Source organism: Anas platyrhynchos, chromosome Z (genome assembly GCF_047663525.1).
Source record: "Anas platyrhynchos isolate ZD024472 breed Pekin duck chromosome Z, IASCAAS_PekinDuck_T2T, whole genome shotgun sequence".
NCBI lineage: Eukaryota > Metazoa > Chordata > Aves > Anseriformes > Anatidae > Anas > Anas platyrhynchos.
The window spans coordinates 20,446,232-20,465,803 of NC_092621.1; the positions used below are offsets into that span (position 1 = coordinate 20,446,232).

A 19,572-nucleotide genomic window follows, 5' to 3' on the forward strand; every position below is an offset into this window, starting at 1 on the left:
CATATTGTATGTGATTTAGGCTTTTAAATGCTGACAACAGACCTTGAGAAAATTCACCTAATACAACAGAAAGGTAATTCTCATTACTAGTCCAAAACAAATTGTAATTTACAATAATGGATCATTTTTAGCTTATTTTTCTTAATTTTTATTATATTATTTGAATGTGATATTAGTTTACTTCAAATACATAATAACATTACTTAAGAGGGCTACCTGATAGGCTGAATTATATGGCTCTGTTTTCTTTTTTTTAAATTAATGTATATATTTTATACTAAAAAAAATCTGGAACCTGATTTGTAAGATGCTTTAGTTACTCACATTTTTCAGCAGAGATATGGAATTTATATAGAACTAAGCCAAGTGTCTGCATTTTTCTTATTTATTTTTGTTTCTGATTCTGTGGACATCTTCATAGATTTCAAAATTCATAAATTTAGGCCAACTTTAACTCAGTCACCTCATATTTCTACATTATATATATATATTAAGAAAAAAAAAAGTTAAAAAAAATTGGATTATATATATATATATTAACAAACTTTTGCCTTGCTCAGGGCCTAAGGAAGGCTCTAAGTAACAAACCCCTCTTAGTGGGATTCTTGTCTCATTCATTGCATAAGGTTGGTACTGAGTGATGCAAAAGACTAGAGAAAGGTAAAAAGTGCTTTTTACCTTTCCCCAAGAAGGGGAAATAATTTTTACCTATTTCCCCAAGAAGGGGAAATAATTTTTGCTCAAGCTGCAGAGAAGTTGATACTTAACTAGTCACTCACACCAGCTTCACCACATCACTAACTACATATTTGTCAGTCATGAGGTACCCACTCTGAAAGGCTGTTGCTTGAGCTGTATGGCATCATCACTTGCAAACACAAATGAATTCAGAATATCTCAGCAGCTACTGGATAGATCAAAGATCCATCAGATCCACTGTCCTGTTTCCAGTAATAGACAAAAACGAATGATGATGGAAGAGGCTAAGAATGAGCCAGCAGAGGTGATATGCACCCAGAGTACTCTCCTAGCCTGTTCTCTCACACTTTCATGCAAACTATGCTTTGAATATGTGAATCATTATACACAAGAAAATCAAAGAAATGAAGTCCTAGACATCTCATTTTAGATATACACTTTAGGAAATACTTTCACTTTAATCTTTTCTTTTCAATTCTCTTTATACTATGTAAGTCTTTATTATAGTCTTTATTTATAGTCGTTATTATAGTCTTTATGTTTCTACATAGTATGTTTCTACATAGCTGGAAAGATGTTTTCGTGTATGGCCTAATCTCTAAGCTCTTGTCTACACCAGTTTTTTTTCTCCATTTTTCTTTTCCAGCCTACTGTAACATTATCAACAGCTACTACCGGTGGACCATCAGAGATCTCAAACTTCAAGTGCAGTGCTGCAGGTTTGCTTTCTAGTGGTTTGTATCTAGATGAACAAATTAAATTTCATTTTGGTTACAATGCAAGTTTGATTAACCTCATCTTCTATAAACTTCAAGATCATTAGAACATCTCATTCATAATCTCTTAATGATTGACTAGTATTGTAATATTTCTCACTTAAATCCTTTGTACCCCTATATTTGTATGGGGTTTCACTCCCTGTAAGATACCTTATTGTGCACAAGTGTTTGATCAGAAAGCAAAAGTTATAAATACCATGCTTTAACTGTTAACAAATATAGAAACATTATGTGGTGTAAAATTACTACATGCATTAAGCAACTCTGATTTATTAAAATACCTGAACCAGCAGAAGTCTACAGGTTCTGAAAAACAATTTCCAAATTGACTTGAAGCAAGAAAAAAAAACAAAACACTAGCTGCTACAGTTTCATGATGCCACACACACAGCTAAGCATGTCTCATGAAAGGAATGAGTCTTTCTTTAGAGGAATGCAGCAGTAAAAATGCCAGCTTACACACTACATGAAACAAGACATTCTTTTCCAGTATTAAACAAACTTGGGGACAGATTTTCAGTGGGCTGAAATAGGAACTGAAAAAATACACTTTTTTTTTTTTTTTTTTTATAAATGTGAGTGATCTGATGAGCCAAAGCTGTTAAAAAAAATCACTATACGTTGCAAAATAAACTCTAGCATTCTCCTCAGAAAGCGATGCCAATACTAAAATTTGTAACTCAGTCTGTCATGTACACAAATACATTCCTATAGATCTACGAATACATCCAAGGTTCATACATTCAGGGTTTTCCTATCAATTATAAAATTATCTGTAAATGCAAACCAATTCCAGAGAATGAATTCTGTACTTCAGCTCACATTAAGAAACCGTGAGGGAAACAGATGTTTCTCACAGAGGTGCTCATCCTCAACCATACTGCCTGATAGAACTGCTTCTTCTGCTGTCACTCTCCATTAGGAAAAGCAGGTTGTTTTCCCCCGTCCATCCTGGGACTCCACAAGTCTTCCGACTAGTACTGAAGGGTTATGTGTTTAAATTGTCAAAAGCAAAAAATAAATAAAATAATAATATAATAAAATATATTAAAAATATATTATAAAATAACATAATAAAATAATAATAAGTCAATCACATAAAGGCATTTACCGATAAGGTATTTCCAGTTTTTAAGAAAAAAATGTGAATGATTTATTTCACTTTGTGAAGAATAAATCAATAAATAGATAGATAGATAGATAGATAGATAGATAGATAGATTTAATAAAAATTTAATAAAATCAAATTGGCAATTTGATTCCAAAAGCCTATTTTCTTGATATTGTCATTACTAAAATTGGGAAAGGGCATGCCATACTTGCTGGCGCCAAGGACGTGATCGTATTACTCTGGAAACATTACAAAATGAGCAATGCAACAACCAGAGAAGGAGAAATGCCAGCTTCTAGCCCCAGTGGATTTAGGAAAAAAAAAATAGACAAAGAGACAGCATAACATTTCTTCGTTTGGAAAAATATGTCACCAACTACTTTTCCCTGTGATCGGGTTATTTAACGCTGTGAAGTGTTCCCAGGATAATTAATTATTTTGCCAAATAAAAAGTATCTTTCAAGAAGTTCTGTTCAGCAAATGGCCCAAAGCTCTGGTAAGCCCATCACACGTGCACATGGCGTTATATGCCCTCCCGAGCTAACACAATTATACACGCACAGTCATCATGCCTAGTCTATGATTCTGGAGCAGAATTTACAAAGTCTTTGCCTCTTAAGGACAAACCTTAAGCAGAAGTGGAGCCCTCCAGGCAGCCAAGGGAGGGGCCCTGATATTTTCCTCTATAAGCTATCAGGAAATTCTTTGTTTCATTCTTTTCTTTTGCCGGACTGAAGCAGGATAATAGGATACAAAAACACTTCTTGCACTAGATGAGTCATCCTGAGTGAATCACTTTATCCCCTTCTGTGCTTCCATTTCCCTACCTGCAAAATGGATACTTTGTACAGTTCTAAGATATCTGGCCTTTAAAAAAATAAAAATAAAATTGCAAGGACTAAAATTAATTTCACTGGGAATAGTAGGAAGGCTTCCGGAAATATCAAAATCATTGCTTTTTAAGAACCTATCAAAAGTGGATTTGAAGAAGAAAATTAGTTTTAACTGTTTTACCCACAGGAAATATTTGAAGGAATAGGAAGAATTTGTATGGAAGACTTGCTTATTTACTTGTCTTGGTATTTTTACTTGCACGACTCATCATTAAAAAGGGAGTGGAAGATGTTAGATCAGATATTTCTGTAGTATTTGGAAGCAAACAGAGGGAATAATGGTTAAAAAAGAAATGGGAAAAAGTGTGAAAAAAAAAAAAAAGACAAGAAAAAGAAAACCTCACCAAAAAAAAAAAAAAAATCATAAGAAGTTTTAAGAAAATAAATAGTTGTAAAAAATCTTTTTTTGCTTCAGGCCAGAAGTTCACTCTTTGGAAGTTCAGGGTCCTGACTTTGCTTTTCACCAGGCCCAAACTCCTCCAGATCATCAGCTCTACCATGGAGTTGTTGCTGCAGCCCAGACTGCCTCCAGTCTTAACCTCCTTAATGAGTTCATCCACACCGGTGGGCAACAGATCCGGTAATATTTCTACTTCAGTTGGTTTGTCTAGTACCTGGACCATCACATTACTAGGAGGTAAGTCTGAAATGAGACACTGCTCCTAGGCTGCACAGGGACAGTACAACAGCAAAGAGGTTCAGAATGCTGCTCTCACAATTATTATGTACCAGGACTATTATGATAAAACATAAGGTGATACAGAATATTCACATACCCAGGAAAAGCAGCAGTCAAAGGTGGAAAGGACTGGATGTGTGTGGAGAGGGGAAAAGAAATACAACAAAGGATCCTTAACTGAAAACCCATCCATATGTCCATCAAAGAAAATTCTGTCTACTAATACTTTTCATAAAGGAATGAAGAAAAGAGATATGCCAACAAGCAAAAGTACGTCCCAAAATCTGACAGCCCATAGATTTTCTTCCCTGGTTAAAACAACCACACTGGACTTACTATTAACATTTTTATGTTATTATTGTATATCAACAGTCTCTTCCAAGCAATTTTGAAGTTTTCACTTCATTTTGCCATTCCGGATTTCTAAATGCCAAGGAACATTTCAGTTAAAATAACATCCAATTTTGAAGCAAATTCTCCAATATTACCACGACCACTATCTGAAACAAGTTTGAGAAGGAAGAGAGTCCAGATAGCTAATCTTAATGATAAAAGATTTACAGTGTTTTGCCTTCAATTACAAGAATGATATTGGACTTCTCATTTTTAGTATCAGCAAGATAGTAAGAAAATAATGACTGATGAGGATAGTAATTGACTTCAGGTGAGTGACCAAAATGTTCTGAAGAACTACTAGAAACAGAACAACATATGCTTCCCACCCATCTTTAACCATGTAATGAGACTGATAGCATAAATATGAATTTATATTTTACTAACAAATAATTGTGGCAGTTGCAAATGCACAGTATCAGCCACAAAGCCATAAGGTCATTTTACTGACACGGGAGAATGCATTTCTGAGATGGAGAAGCTGCTTGGACAAGATTAAAAACTGCGATTGCTTTACAAAACATCTTTTCCAAGTTATTCATTTCCAGCTTTTTCCAAGAATGGAAATTCCAAGAAGAAAAATACATTGCTTCACAGCTGCAAATGCCCACATTGCCAAAAATGCAAATGCAATCACTATCTATGAATCAAAGACAAATGATGGAACTGCTAAGTATGAGTAAGGACTTAATGGAAACAGACCTCTAAAGCTGAAAGTCGCCTTTGGAAGGGCCTCATATGCCATGTTCATAACAGCAAGCATGTAAGCTATAAACAGGATGGTACCAGCAGGAACATAGTGATAAGAGGTAAATCATTTTTATAGGCAATTCTGGTATTCAAGTCAGCACAAATGCTAAGATTTTATGAAGGCTGCCACCACTGCTACTACCAGAGGTTCAAGGAATGCTTCCTAACATCTTTCCAGCTCAAATTTCTGGCCTTTAGGGAATGGAAAATAGATGTCAGTAACTAAGTCGCTAATCACAGCGTTACTAAGCATAAAAACAGTTCTTGTGCCAGTATCGACTGAGTCAGTTCTTTTTACGTTTTCTCAAATATCCGGGACCCTACAAGGCATTGGACCTAAATGGTCATTTCAGTCCTACTGAAACACAGGCAAGCATGGGTCTTTCCTTAATAATATGGAAATCAAAACAGACAGCACTGAGGTGACTCGTGAGATAATAGAGACATTAATCCAAAGACCAAAACACACATTGGCTTAGCAAGCATTTCCAAGGGGATACATCAGAAAATAAACTTCTGCAGACTAGGCTGGAAAGGGCACAGGTTCAATATCACTGATCCAGCTAGAATCTTTTTCAGGCTCATTAAAAGAAGGGTAACTGAATAGTTTGCTTCAGAACTAACACACAACAGGTTGAATTTTTTTAAAGCAACTAATTATGCAATTGTCCAATTGTCTATCTACACTACAGCAAGTTTTGATACAGGGGTACCACTGACTTTGATCCATTTTTTGTCTTACCATGCCTTCCAAAAAATAATCTAACTTTTGGAAGATGAAAATTGTTGTCTGTTTTGACATTTTTTTTGTCATCTGTGTGTATTTCGAATAGCTGCCAAAATGGTCACAGAACAATGAGCAATAATATTAAAACTGTGCTTTTCAGTTTATTTACAGTGTAGCCTTTCTTGTGCTGCATGCTACCGAGGGAAGAATACTGTATTTCATATTTCATAAGTCTGTTCACTAAAGCACAAGGAAAGAACTGAAAATTATGAAAGGTGATGTAAAAGTAGATTTATGATACTGAGTAATTAGTGGACAAAACAGCCAAAATGATCATTATACCAGACCAAAAAACAGCCAGAGTGACTCAAGCAGAATGTTTTCTCCCTGACTACACAAAAGGCACATATCTAATATCTCGTTATCTGATTTGTACAGAGGTGCATATTGTAGAATAGAGAATGAAAAGGAGTTGGGGAAACCTTATTGTTTTCCAATATGAAAAGCAACAAATCACAACAGTTTCTTACACACACCCAATTCCTCTTTTCAGCCACATTTTGTAAGAAAAGCATAAATTCCAGTTTGACTTATTCAGAATCTACAAAAAAAGTAATTTGTGAAACAGTGGATATTAGAGGTAAATAAATCCAAGGAACTTAGAAAAGAAAGCAACAAGGGACAGAATATAGGCCAGGAAGGAAAGGAAATCCAAACCCAATTGTCTGGTGCTGTAAATAAGCATTTGCTGAATTTAGAGTATAGAGCTTATTCCATTTAATCCAACAGATTTGTTCAAATAAACAAGAAGCCAGAAATTGCCAGAGCAGAGTCTATGTGAAACAGCATATTGTATTGCATGAATTGTTTGACATCCAGGTGATTTAATGATTGTTAAGAGATGAAAAGAAAAGTAGGAAATTAAATAATTTTATAATTATAGGATATTTCAATTTCAGAAGTCAGTATCATTTTAAGACTACAGAAATCTAAAAGTGAAGGAGATATGAAGAAAATCTGAAATTCATTTGGAAGCAGTAGCAACATCTGCCTAAATGTCCATTTTAGCCTATCTGCCTCGCTACAAACTGCTTTCAAGCCGCACTTGAATAAAGCATGCTCAAGTGGATCAGTACTTTATATATTTTTAAATTTCTTTCACATCACTGGACAGGCTTACAAGAAATCTTACATTATAAGGGAAGTAGATGGAAAATGCCTATTTTTTCAGGGTAAGTTAGGGATCCCTTACGGGCCTTAGTTCCGTTTCCAGTCTGAAATGATGCATGTTTTTTGTTTGGTTTGTTTGTTTGTTTGTTTGTTTTTTAGCCCTGTCCAATATTGACATTCTTAGGGTAATTATGTGCAGATTTCTGTTTGATATTCAAAGAAGTAGGTAATAACAGAAAAGAGAAAAAAAAAAGAAAAAAAAAAAGCTAAAAACTTATATAACAACTTATATGGCCTCTACTACTGAAAAATGTCTGCTGATGGGTATAGTCAGAATAGCTACCAGCAGATATATCTATTCTACTGTTATTATTTTGTTTCTTGGCATTTTCATTTGTCAGAAATCTTCATAAATGAACATGCAGAATTTTGCCATTATTGAATCTGTCAGACTATCTGTTGCCTAACAATCTTACAGCAAGTTCAGGCTTTCTGACTTTTAAATATTTAAATATTTAATTGATCATATTTTGTTCTACAAGCCAGGGATATACCTGCCAACAATTTTTGATGCAGTTTCAGACATAACAGACTAAGAATGATGAAAAACTGTAGACAGGATTTGGACAAGATCTTTCTAGCATTTGAGAAATGGAATTTCAGCTGATCAGACATCGTTCCTCTGCATTTCCTTTTTCCTATCTACATGAAGCCCCGGCAGATAAAGGCCTTATCATACCATCTTTATACAAACCATGAAAAATAAATACACACATGAATCAAGAATGAGAAGTAAATAAACAAAACAAAAAGATGTGTTTTGTTCTCTAAAAAGTTGCTAGCACCACTTGGAGAAACTTGAAAAATGTTTAATTTAATTACATGTGGAAGATTTACAGAATCAATTTTCACAGGCATCCAAGTACGGAAGTGAGGTTCCCTAGAGAGTGACTGTGAAGATGGCCCAATGGACAGCTGGAAGGACTCCCTGTGTTGGTATGGCACTCCAGATTTTCTGAACAGCCCTCTGGATGTACATAGTTTTTTGTATTATCTGTTAATGCACGGGTGAAAATTTGTGTGTCTAATTAGCAGTTTAAGCTAATCTAAACTTTAAACTAATCTCCCCTGCTGCAGATGTATTTTTTACCTAGCAGTACATGGGGGGTCCGCCAAGCCCATGGGCTGAGGACTGGTTGCAGCTTGGCAATGCGAGCATGTGTGACTTCTATACCTGTTGGTGGTCACGGTGCCTGGGACCAAACTGCATGGTCCATCTGAGCTCCAGTGGAGGAGCGAGGCTCCAGGAAGATAGTATCATCCCTATTTTGATCAGAGCTCTAATTCTTATGGTTCTTGCCCACATAGAGATTTTTGGTATGCAGACTGTATATTTGAATATAGTAAGGCATGATTGTTTCTTTACTTTTGTGTATTCAACAAAAACTAAGTGCACTAGAATGTGCGATTGACTTCTAAACAGAGATATTTAAAAAACAAGTAATAGATCTTTTTTCTGGACTTTTAATTTTTGAACCTTTGGATTCAAATGTACAACCTTTTCTATCATCATTGAGTCACATATTTTGAAATGTGAGAACTGTGAATTGCTCAAGACTGTAAGACTGATTTTGTACAAAAATGTCTGGAGCTATGCCAAGTGGAAAATAATACAAGTAGATAGATTTTTATGAATGAAAAAGGCTTAACTGAAACAAAAGTTATGATAGGGAGAAGAAAATAAAATTTACACATACAATTTAATTCAAACAAAACTTAGGATGGCTTGAGATGGTAGTAATAAATATTACAAATTGTTGAGACAAAAGGTGTTAATTATTGGAAGTGTGATGCACTTCATTTGGTCATATACACTATAGGCAATACAGACTTTGTAACACTGGCTTTTCACATTAAATTGAAGAAACATAATTTATGAGGGCTAAATTGTATTTTTGGCACAACTGAAGTGCTTGGAAAAACTGAGATACAAAACCAAAACTACAAGTCATACTATATAACATATACTATATGCTGAGTATAGATCCATACACATTCACAAAAGCACATTTGTCAAAATTTACAGGCATCACATATCTGACGTACAAAAAAAAAAAAAGGATTTAGCTGCTATTAAATTCACTTAATTTCCCAGTGTGTAGTTCTTTAATAATCACTGTTCAAGTATCTAGTGATGTACTTATATTCCGTAATTAAACAGTGAATTTTAATTAAATTCACTTAAAAATTAAATTTTAATTAAATTTAATTTAATTTTTAATTAAACAGAATTTTAAGTGAAACCTGTATTAGGAAAGCTCCCTAAGATTCTCCATTACAAAACATAATGGATCAAATCTTTTCTCTTTTTCAGATAACCATCTCTAGTAATTTAAATCTTGTTCTTGAACTTCTGACTGGCACCACTGGCAGGATTCACTGTTCTTTTATTACATTTTATTTACTTTTCAGAGTATAGTAGATGTTTTTTACAGCATCTGAATATAGATGCTATAAAATAATGCTATAGATACTGTAATCTACATTTCAAAAGCAAGGTATTTACAATATAGCTAGATTTGTGATACAGTAATACGTGTAATAAACATAGAAGTGGTTGAGCAGGTGTATAAATACTGTATAGATGTATAAATACATATTTTATATCACGTTTTGAAGGCAAAAACTAAAATAGTGTGGTTTATTTTTCATGAAATTATTGTAAAATTAGGATAATAATGGTTTTGTTGCAGCCTCACAAAGGCAAATTTTCTAAACATTCAAATTAGGAGGGTTATTTCAAACTCACTTAGAAAGAAAGATTTCAAGGTAAATAAGGAGGATAAAAGGTATGCAAAAGAAAAATGGGGAAATAAAAGTAAACTCAACCTGAGGAGATGGACCCTAAATAGTAAGGCAAATACATGAAAGTATAACAAGAGGATTGTAGGTGCTGGTTAAGTCAATGAAACTTCCTGTGTCAAATGACAGCACTGCACATGAGCTTCAAATCATTATGTACAGAAATTTCTGAGACAATAAAAATGATGATGAACAGAATTTTCTAATAAGGAAGATCATCTTATCTAGAGGATGCCTCAGCATAGCAGCTAAGTAGGTTTTGTAATGATGGGCTGTTTTTTCTATACATACCTCTTGGAAAGAATTTCCTAAAAGTGCTTGCTGTTATCTGCCCTGATGCCTGAATGCTGGCAGAAGCTAAGAGATGCAGTACAGGACACCACACAGATTTAATCACTGGGGTTCATCATCATCCACCCAGCAGAGCTGGCACCAATGTGCCAGTTTTGGCCATGAGATATAGTGCATTCTACAAATGTAGTATTGACAGACTTTTTGCTTAGAAATGTGTTGTGGCTCAGAGGAAAACACAGCTTGATTCCTACTGGACTAGACTTGCGTATTTCTGGAAATTAGATCTGTAAATTTCTGGAAAATTTTTTTTTTCCATTTTTTTTTCCACCTCCAAGAGAATTATAGAGCTATTTGTTTGTAGAGCTTCATATAATCACACATTGAAATTTCTTCACAATGTTGACATTTGGAGAATATCATCTCACTGAAAGTTTTTACAAGAAAGTTATTGATACTGTTAAAGAAATTTGAGGATAAATTTCAAAATCATCCAAACTTTTCTTTATCCAAGTAAAACTTTTTTTTTCTAGTTTGACAAAATTTTTAATTCTAATAGTTGATCTTAATACGCATTTTAAATGGCTGAATTGATACAAAGCATGATAAAATTACTGAAAATATTTTTTTCAGCTGATCTGCCCTGAATTTGAGATCTTTGACAAAAATACAGTTATTCATTTATTTTGAGATCTTTGACAAAAATACAGTTATTTATAACTCTTAAGCAATCTCTTCCCTTTTTCCAATTTTTAACTCTTTCATAGAACAGGAAAAGTCTTTCTTAAATATCTATATCCAAAAGCATTTTTAACTCAGTGCTTGAGGTTTTGAGTTTATTACTATGAGAGTAATGTAGAATAGCACCATCAGGTGCTGGTATACAACCAGAAGAGAAATGGAGAAGAAGCAAATTTAAGACATTAGTTCCTCTATGTATTTCTTGAATACTAGAAAGAAAAGTTAGATGAGCAAAATCAATTTCTGCAGCTTAGCTTCTAAACTATACACTGTTCTTCCTTTTATATATAACCTATTTGAAAATATGTCATACTTTTTGATGAAAGAATAAATATCTAAAATACCATACCATACTATAGCCATGCACCTATTTACACTATACATGTACACCTCTTCACAGGATCACTAACCTCAACACTCAAAGGAGTGCAGAAATCTAGTTACATTATGTCTTTAGTAACATGATTTATGAAACATGCTTTATTGCATATTAGCCTGAATTAAAACCCATCAGAGCTGAAATCTGATGGGAATCACAGTAACAAGGTTAAGTCATTTGTGCTGTCATCAGAATGATGACATTAGTGTTCAGTGAATATGAACTGACTAGATTTTGAGCACAAGGTTCTTTGAATATTACTTTCATTTTCGTTGCTGTGCTCTAACACATTATATTCCATACTGAACTTCTGTTTTGTACAAATATTTTCCTTATATCATAAAATAATGCTACAGTTACTAAATATTAAATTGTGTATTCATCATAAGATAAATTATTTTCATTAGAAAGAATTAATTTGGTTAAATATGCACATTGCTAATCACCCTATGCAAGTTAGATTCCATTTATATGTGTTACTATTACTTATATTCAGGGGAGGTTTCATTGATAAAATTAGTGGCATCAAAAGCACATCTCCTGAGGTAGGCATCTAAAATAGATGATATGCTAAACCCTGAGGGCAAATATTTCTCTCCACTGAGAGTGTGAGGTTACAAGTTCAGGTATAGACATGGCAGACATCAACCTTTCAGTGAGCTGAATCTGGTCTGTTACATCTTACAATGAAATTGTGCTTCTCAGGGAATTGTGTTGGAAGAAATACGTTCCTTGTCTTGGAAAAAAATGCAGCCAACTAGTTCACCCATGTGTAATGGAAGGGAATAAAAGGAAAGGTTCTTCTATCTAGGCACTTCAATATTGATCCGGATTTGAGCATTTGGGCTACCTCTTGTCCTCAGTTGAACCAGCTGTAAATAAGCTTTGGTCATCCAAGTTGAGCTACCCATGAAGCTTGCTACACTCTCCCTTGTGCAATGCTAGGGATAGAAACCAAAGTGTCTCATCCCCATTGGCCTCATGACCTGGTGAAATGTGAACCCATGACCTGATAGTCTACATATGTGCACAGGGAGAAGGTGTGAGAACAAACTGTGCTGTAAAGATGGGACCTCGTCTCCATGAAAATTGAGAGTGGATTATTTGGACTCTGAAATGAATGGCAGAAAACTACATCACATGCTTGCATGTAGTGAGATAAGAACATTACGTATTTTTTTTTTTATTTTTTTTATTTTTTCTGGAGAAATTGATCTAGCTTGAAAGATTGCATTTCTGAGGAAGTGCCCTTTCTTTGGTGGAGTCGAGCTGCCATTTGCTGTCTGGCAAGTCTCACAATACTTTTTGTTTGTTTAAAAAATAATAACATTATTTCAAGACAGCAGTTCTTATCACATTCATGTTAAAGTAATTGAATTTTATGTTGACAAAGCTAATGCTTCTGCTGTAGAAAAATTCAAAGATGAGACCATGCCAAAAGTTTGTATTGGCAAGAATAAACAGGGAAACAGTTCTGTAAAATCACTGACTCGATTTGGAGTGGCAGAAAAAAAAGGTAACTATACTGGGCATCATCATAAAGGGTACTTAGGAAAAAAAACAGACAATTTTGTCACTGTACAAAAACCTTGGTGTTTGCAAATATCTTGTGTAATGTCCCAGTCTGGTGTCTCTATTCCAAGGATATAGTGGTGTTTGAGGAAATATAAAGATTGGCATCAAAAATGACCAACGAATGAAGCTGCAGCCTTATTAGGAAAGTCTAAGAAGGCTATAACCCTTAAGTTTTGACAGAAAAAAGCCTAGAAGGTTATGATTGAGCTTTAAAAATAATGCAGTTTGTGGATAAAGTGAATGTAGTATTCTTCATCAAATGACAAAACTAAAGGAAACTTGTTGAAACTAATAGGATGTAGGATGCCTGCTGGAAGTACAATAAAAAAGTACTTTCTGACTTGGCTGGTATGGTTGTCAGAAGACTGTGGAGAAAGATAGTACTAGCAAATTTGAAAAGGTTAGACAAATCTGTGGGCAGAAGGTCCTTAGATGGGCTCTCAAGGAAACAGGCAAGGATGAACCCAATAGCATCCCTAATACAATGGCAGAAATTGGACAGGCCTTCATGTTCTGTTGCCACTGCTGAAGAAAGAATACTAGGATACGACTACTTTCACTAGAGAAAATAGTATTTCTTCCTATTGCATTTAGAATATAACTTTAACACTCCACAATCTGGAAGACAGTAAAACACTGGCTGTGCAGTGTTCCTCATTAGCACTGACACTGGGGGAATAAAGAAGAGCACACATACCACCACAAATTTCTAGGGCCTTCGTGATTTGGGATCCATACAGCTTATGATGGTTTATTTGGCCAAGTGAACTCAGCTATGAATTCCACCAAAGTCAAACATCATGCAGGGAAGGTCACTTTTAGCTTGCAGATTTTGTTCAGCTTTTACAAATCCCCTAATTCTGCATACCACATCCAGTACTTCAGCATCCCCTTGAGTTTGGACACTGTCGCTTGCTTTGAGCTTTCCAAATGGACTGTATTCAACCTCTTCAGCTACTAAAAGCATAACTGAAAATTATGTGAGCTCCCAACCCTCTTTTATTCAAGAGTGGTTTCATAAGCTATGGCAACAGGGGACAGGTAATATCACCAACAATAATAATCAGGCACCCACCTCCCACAAAAAAAACGTAACACTGGAGAGGGGAAAATAAATAAATCATCCGATCCAAGAACACAAACTCTCGATCTCTTCAACAGTCTAGTGGTGTGCATACTGTTAATATAGTTCACAGTTATATTTATACACTGTTCTCTGCCCTTTAGACAAATATTCCTTCAGGAAAATTTTTTGCTGTTGATCTTCCCAGGACTGGGATTCCTAGTCTGAAAGTCATCAGTTACTTCAGATAGAGGCCTGATAACAATAACCTAGAGTTATACAACTCATACAATGGCATTTATTATATATCTTTATCACCTTTATACTGGCAATAGGCTTGCTAGCACCAAGTGATTACCAAGGATTTAAATTGTTTGGGGCTACTCAGTCTCTAAATGGTGTGATACAGCTTCTGTTTCATCATGGCAAATGCCTGGGTTCCAAAAGACCAGGGTATGATCTACTTTGAGGTATGAAATCTACTGGGGTATGAGTTCTACTTTGTGCAATGTTTAAGTTGGGAAGCCACTCTGGCTATCTCAGGTCAGCACAGCTGGATCTCATCCCAACATTCTGCACTAGTTCTTCTGCCTCAGAAACACTATGCACTGATGTCAGACCACAAGTGTTTTCTTGTCCCTGTTTGATAAAAGTTTTTTTAGAATTCCTATTGTGATCTACACATTAAGGGTACAAGCAGAAAAGCTCATCAAATACATCAGTTTTATTCCACTTACCCATAAATATGTTACAGACTGAGAAAGTTATACCTCACAACATCCTTCAGCTATTTCCAGTCTTCCAAACTTCCTGATATCATGAACAGCATTACCCACTTCTGGCATTAAATAAGAACAAATATATTGCTCTATGGAATAACACAAATTCACTGAATCACTGAAGTCCTCTGCTTTGAGGGCAGCAGGGAGACTGGTATGTGCCCTTTGCAGATCATCCAACCGTAAGTTCCAAAAAATAGCAAAGCATGAATTGGCTTATGTTATAAAAATAAATACAGACTGGAGAAGGCCAACCCACAAAGTAAACAGATAGTTATCGCTCCAGACTCACAAGGTATGTTGCAGAAAGGATCGTGGCAAAATGCTGAGGCTTATTAGATCTTTGGACTAATTATCATGAAAAAAATAAAGAAGTTCTAATATCTTTTCAGCTGCATGTTTTCCAGCATGTTTTCCATCAGTTTTGCTGTTGCCCCAAACCCCTGGCCACTTGGTAGACTTTCTATTATATTTGATACATTCAGACTTTTGATTCATTAAAAAACAAAACAAAAAGAAAAACAAAAAACAGAAAGTGTGTTTCTGTGGAAAACATTCTTATTCCAATGCTGTTCTACTCTTCAGTGGCACATAGTCAAGAAAACAGTCGTACTCTTATTTTAATATGTATACTGCTCTCTCAATCAACATTTTGCATTAAAGAAAATTTTCTTATTACTTTGTTATTTCTTCCCAGGAACAGCAAGACAAATCAATTTTCTGCCATTGAAAAGTCTGTATGACCATTTTTCTATTCTAGAATGTTATCTAAAAATATTCTGATTCACAATCACATCCTGAAGTTATGAATGAATAGCAGAATTGAGTTACATTAAATTAATAGGTATTAATTCTTAAATAAGTCACCTTCCTAATTATTTTGCATAAAAACAACCATCTGCTTTTAATTCTGTTATTATAACAAACAGATGAAATTTTCCCAGGTGTTTCAGGAACAGGTTTGCCTACAGACCCTTCTACCGTGTTAAGCAGCAGCCAACCCCAACTGAGCTAACCTGTAACAGGAAACACCAGAACAGCTCTCCAGCTGGGATCACCTGAGACACCTCTGAGCTGGCTGGTGCCCCCTCTAACAGTGAGTGATACCATTTAGATGCTTCGTAATGCTGATACTGAAAATAACATGATTTTACCACACACATGTTGGGAACCTGGATTCTGTTCTTCATGGGAAATTGCCGCATGCAAATACCCTGGGACCATTTCTATCAAACCCTTTCAGGAGGGATATTCATACTTCAGTACAGCACTGTGACTCTGTTCTGTGCTTCTGGGAACCAAAAAGCTCACTGCGATTTTTATTTCTGTTCACAATCTTCCACCTTCTCTTTACTACAGCTCTTCCCTCCTTCTCCAACACACAGCAGGGTTGCTGTGAAATGTTAATAGATAAGGAAAACGACATGTTATAGCTCTCCCTGCCTCCCAGCCTAAATATCCATTAGTGCTGCTAACTTTATCACATTATTTATGGTTAAGCATTTTGGACTTGTTTAATAATACATCAAGATTGTTATGATGGTATTCTGCCCCACCAAACGTTAGGAAATGGCACTGACCCATGGAGCCAAACTCACAGGCTCCCAAGTCTGGTGATTAAGAACCCCAAGACACCTCATGGAGGTAATATGGAAATCAGGCATGCTCAGACCCACTACATAGGTTCCTCAGCTGGAGGTGGCTGTGGTATGGTTGGGCTGTAGTTGGTGGTGAGCTTAGGTGTGGAGGAGGTGGGGGTTCCCTCTCCTTTTCCTGCTTGGGCAGGGCTGGCCTGGCTCAGCTTCACACAAAGAGAACAAACAGTATGTACCTCATCTAGACAGTTCCTAAGGATCTCCCTATGAGCCACATCCTGAGCTCAGGTAATGTTTCCAAACTGCCCGGTAGGAGATGACTCTCAACTCGCAGCTAGCAGAAAATGGAATCTTCCATTGATCCACTAGATCAATGCGCTAACTAAAAGCATTGGCAGCAAAAGGGATACAGACAGCTGTTTTGGACTATAACGGATGGTCATTCCAGCCTGCAAATATCAGCTCAGAGATTTACTTTTTTTCTTTTTCACAACTTATTGGAAGCACTCAAATAAGACAAAATTGACAGGAAGATGAAGTAATCAGAAATATACTGGTTCATTTGCATATCTTTACATAATAATTGAGGCATGCATGTTTTACCTTGGAGACACATAATCTATTACAGCACTTCCAGATATTATTGTTTTAGTAGCATGCAGTGTAACACTTTAGTGATATGTAACACCAAGTTTTTATTATTACTTTACTACATTTTAATAAAGATAAAGAGCCACTGTTTATTGCAGTTATTTCAGCAAAACTATTCCAGCTTCTGAGATCAACTGGGACTACTATTTAGTTAGAGTACTGCAGTTACTTAGTTTTGGAAAAAATTACTTACTTTAATGATAGTAATGACATGACTTGGAATGATTTCATTCAGTACTACTTGAAAGATAAAGATTTGAATAGGCTAATTGAACATTAGCCTATTAACTGGATATATTAGCTCATATTCAATTATGCTAGCTTGATATATTTGTTCACAAAGAAATTTAGTTACTATTCTATCCCACAGTCACATCAGCCATTTATTTCTGAACAAAGACAGTATTTTAAAGCACGTCATTTTATGTATTTGTTATATAGTCCTGAAAAAGTAGTCTATTATTTTGTTTATTTACATAAATGATAGTGTTTTTATGAAAAAAAAAAAATGTAGAGAGAAAAAAAAAAAAGTGGGAGATATTAACAGAGAACCATGAATTTATTTATTTATTGTACCTAATATAAAATTGTCATGTTTGTCACTAACAAGCTATAGAAAGCAGAAGTTTCTCCAAGAAAATAAATACTGAACTTTAACAATTTCTAACTGAAAATTAGCAAGAAAGTCGTACAAACAGTTCATTGTTACAATCTGCTTCTGCTCCTCCAAGTATCTGAGTGCAGGGCAAATACATGAAGTGTAACACAGCACAGTCTCACTCATGCCTCTGTGAAGTCTGTCTCCTCCCAGAACACTTTTCTCTACAGTCAGTCTATTTATGCAACAAAGCGACATGTAAGCATCCCAAAATAGCTTGTGCAAACTATAGCTCCGTTTTAACATCAGCCTCCAGAGCTGCAAGCTGTATATAATAAGCTTGTTGCTGAAGTAAATCTACTGAAGATTTTTAGAAAGCATCTGTAAGTGCAAGTACTGAATCTAATTACTAAACAGGAAAAACTTATGTAATGCCTCTCATTAAAAAATACTACACACAGCGTAATGTCCAGGGAAAAAAAAAAAAAAAAAAAAAAGAATCTTGTTTCTTACTTGTAATTGTGAAACAGTCAAACTTCAATAACCATGCAAAATCTATCAAATCAAAATTAAACCCTGTGACTTTCTCGGGACATGTCTATGGGTCATTATAGGAAGGGAAACTTGAAAGAAAAAAGCCAAACACGTTACCACATTGCATCGGCAGTCCTTAAGGAGCTGGTAGATCGGGATCTTGGCTTCATAACAATACTCATTTTGAAAAAATTCCTCCAGTCTTCCTAGCACTCACACATCAGTTTTCCTTATAAAGCTCAGAGTACTCCATTTCAAAGTGTCTTTCAAAACCTTCTTTAAAAAAAATAATAAAATACTTCAAATGTTTTTCCTGTAATAATCCAGGCTCCGGAGGAAGAATTCTAACTTGCTGCAACTCCTTCCCTTTTCACACTGAATTTACTCTAGCACTGTGCTGTTCGGAAATGACAGTGCTTTTCTCTTCTGCCTTGTATTGCCCTGGGAGGAACTAGTCTATTTTGAATCTATTCTCCCTGTAGGTCACATGGGAACCAAGGCAGCTGAAAAGAGTCTCTATCTCTTTCTTGCAGGCTGATAACAACAGGTTTAAAGGTCAATCATATTTATTAAAAAAGAAAAAAAAAAAAAAAAAGAGAGAGAGAATGCTGATGGACAAAGAATGAAAAGAAAAGACGAATGTAAGGTACAGTAACATTAGTGAGCTTGTAGGGAATTTCTATTTAGAGACTTGCTAGATAAATTACTCTTTGTGGAGTAAATAAAAGAACAAAGATCTTTCATTCTAAGTTAACTAAAGTCTTACCTAGAAATGTAATTCTTCCCTTTCCTTTTCTCCTAACCCTTGCCTCTACTAGGTACTGTGAATAAGTACTATTGTTTAACTTCACAAACCAGAAAGCATTCCCTCTTTGAAAGAAATTCAAAACACTGTGGGGAAGTTCAGTAAAAATAAAATTCCTTGTTGACTGTTAAAGTCAAACACACATACAGACAGCTATTGTTATAAATCGGTGAAGGACAAAATACCTCAGCTAAAGAACTCTAACATGACGTCCTCTGTCCCATACTGCAAAGAGAGATTTTTGCCTGTTTTAATAAGTACATTAATAGTTATGCATGTCAAACAAGTGAACCTGCATTTTTATTTTCTAGACAAAAACTTATCAGAAAAACTGTGAGAGTGAATTCATTTTAGGAAATGCGTCTAATTTTAGTTTTAAAAGAGGTAAAATATAGATGTAGAGAACTGGGCAGTGAATATACATGTTATGCATTTTGAATTTCCTTTAAAACTTGTTGTATTTTTTTTTAAACAGAATTATTGCTCAACAAATGGTTA

The 19,572-nt window shown here is 35.1% G+C and overlaps 1 protein-coding gene across 6 annotated transcripts in view; it reads right to left on the reverse strand.

Moving 5' to 3' along the window:
- Nucleotides 1–19,572, reverse strand: part of PDE4D (phosphodiesterase 4D) — a 674,141-nt gene that overhangs the window by 132,870 nt on the left and 521,699 nt on the right. The window contains exon 1 of one of the 6 annotated variants that reach the window (XM_038170327.2): nucleotides 18,387–18,695. The exons of the other annotated variants lie outside the window; for them this stretch is intronic. Coding sequence (XP_038026255.1) covers nucleotides 18,387–18,451 — 65 coding nt within the window. The 5' untranslated portion in view covers nucleotides 18,452–18,695. Of the gene's footprint in view, nucleotides 1–18,386; nucleotides 18,696–19,572 lie in introns of those variants that run through there. 6 annotated transcript variants of the gene reach the window in all.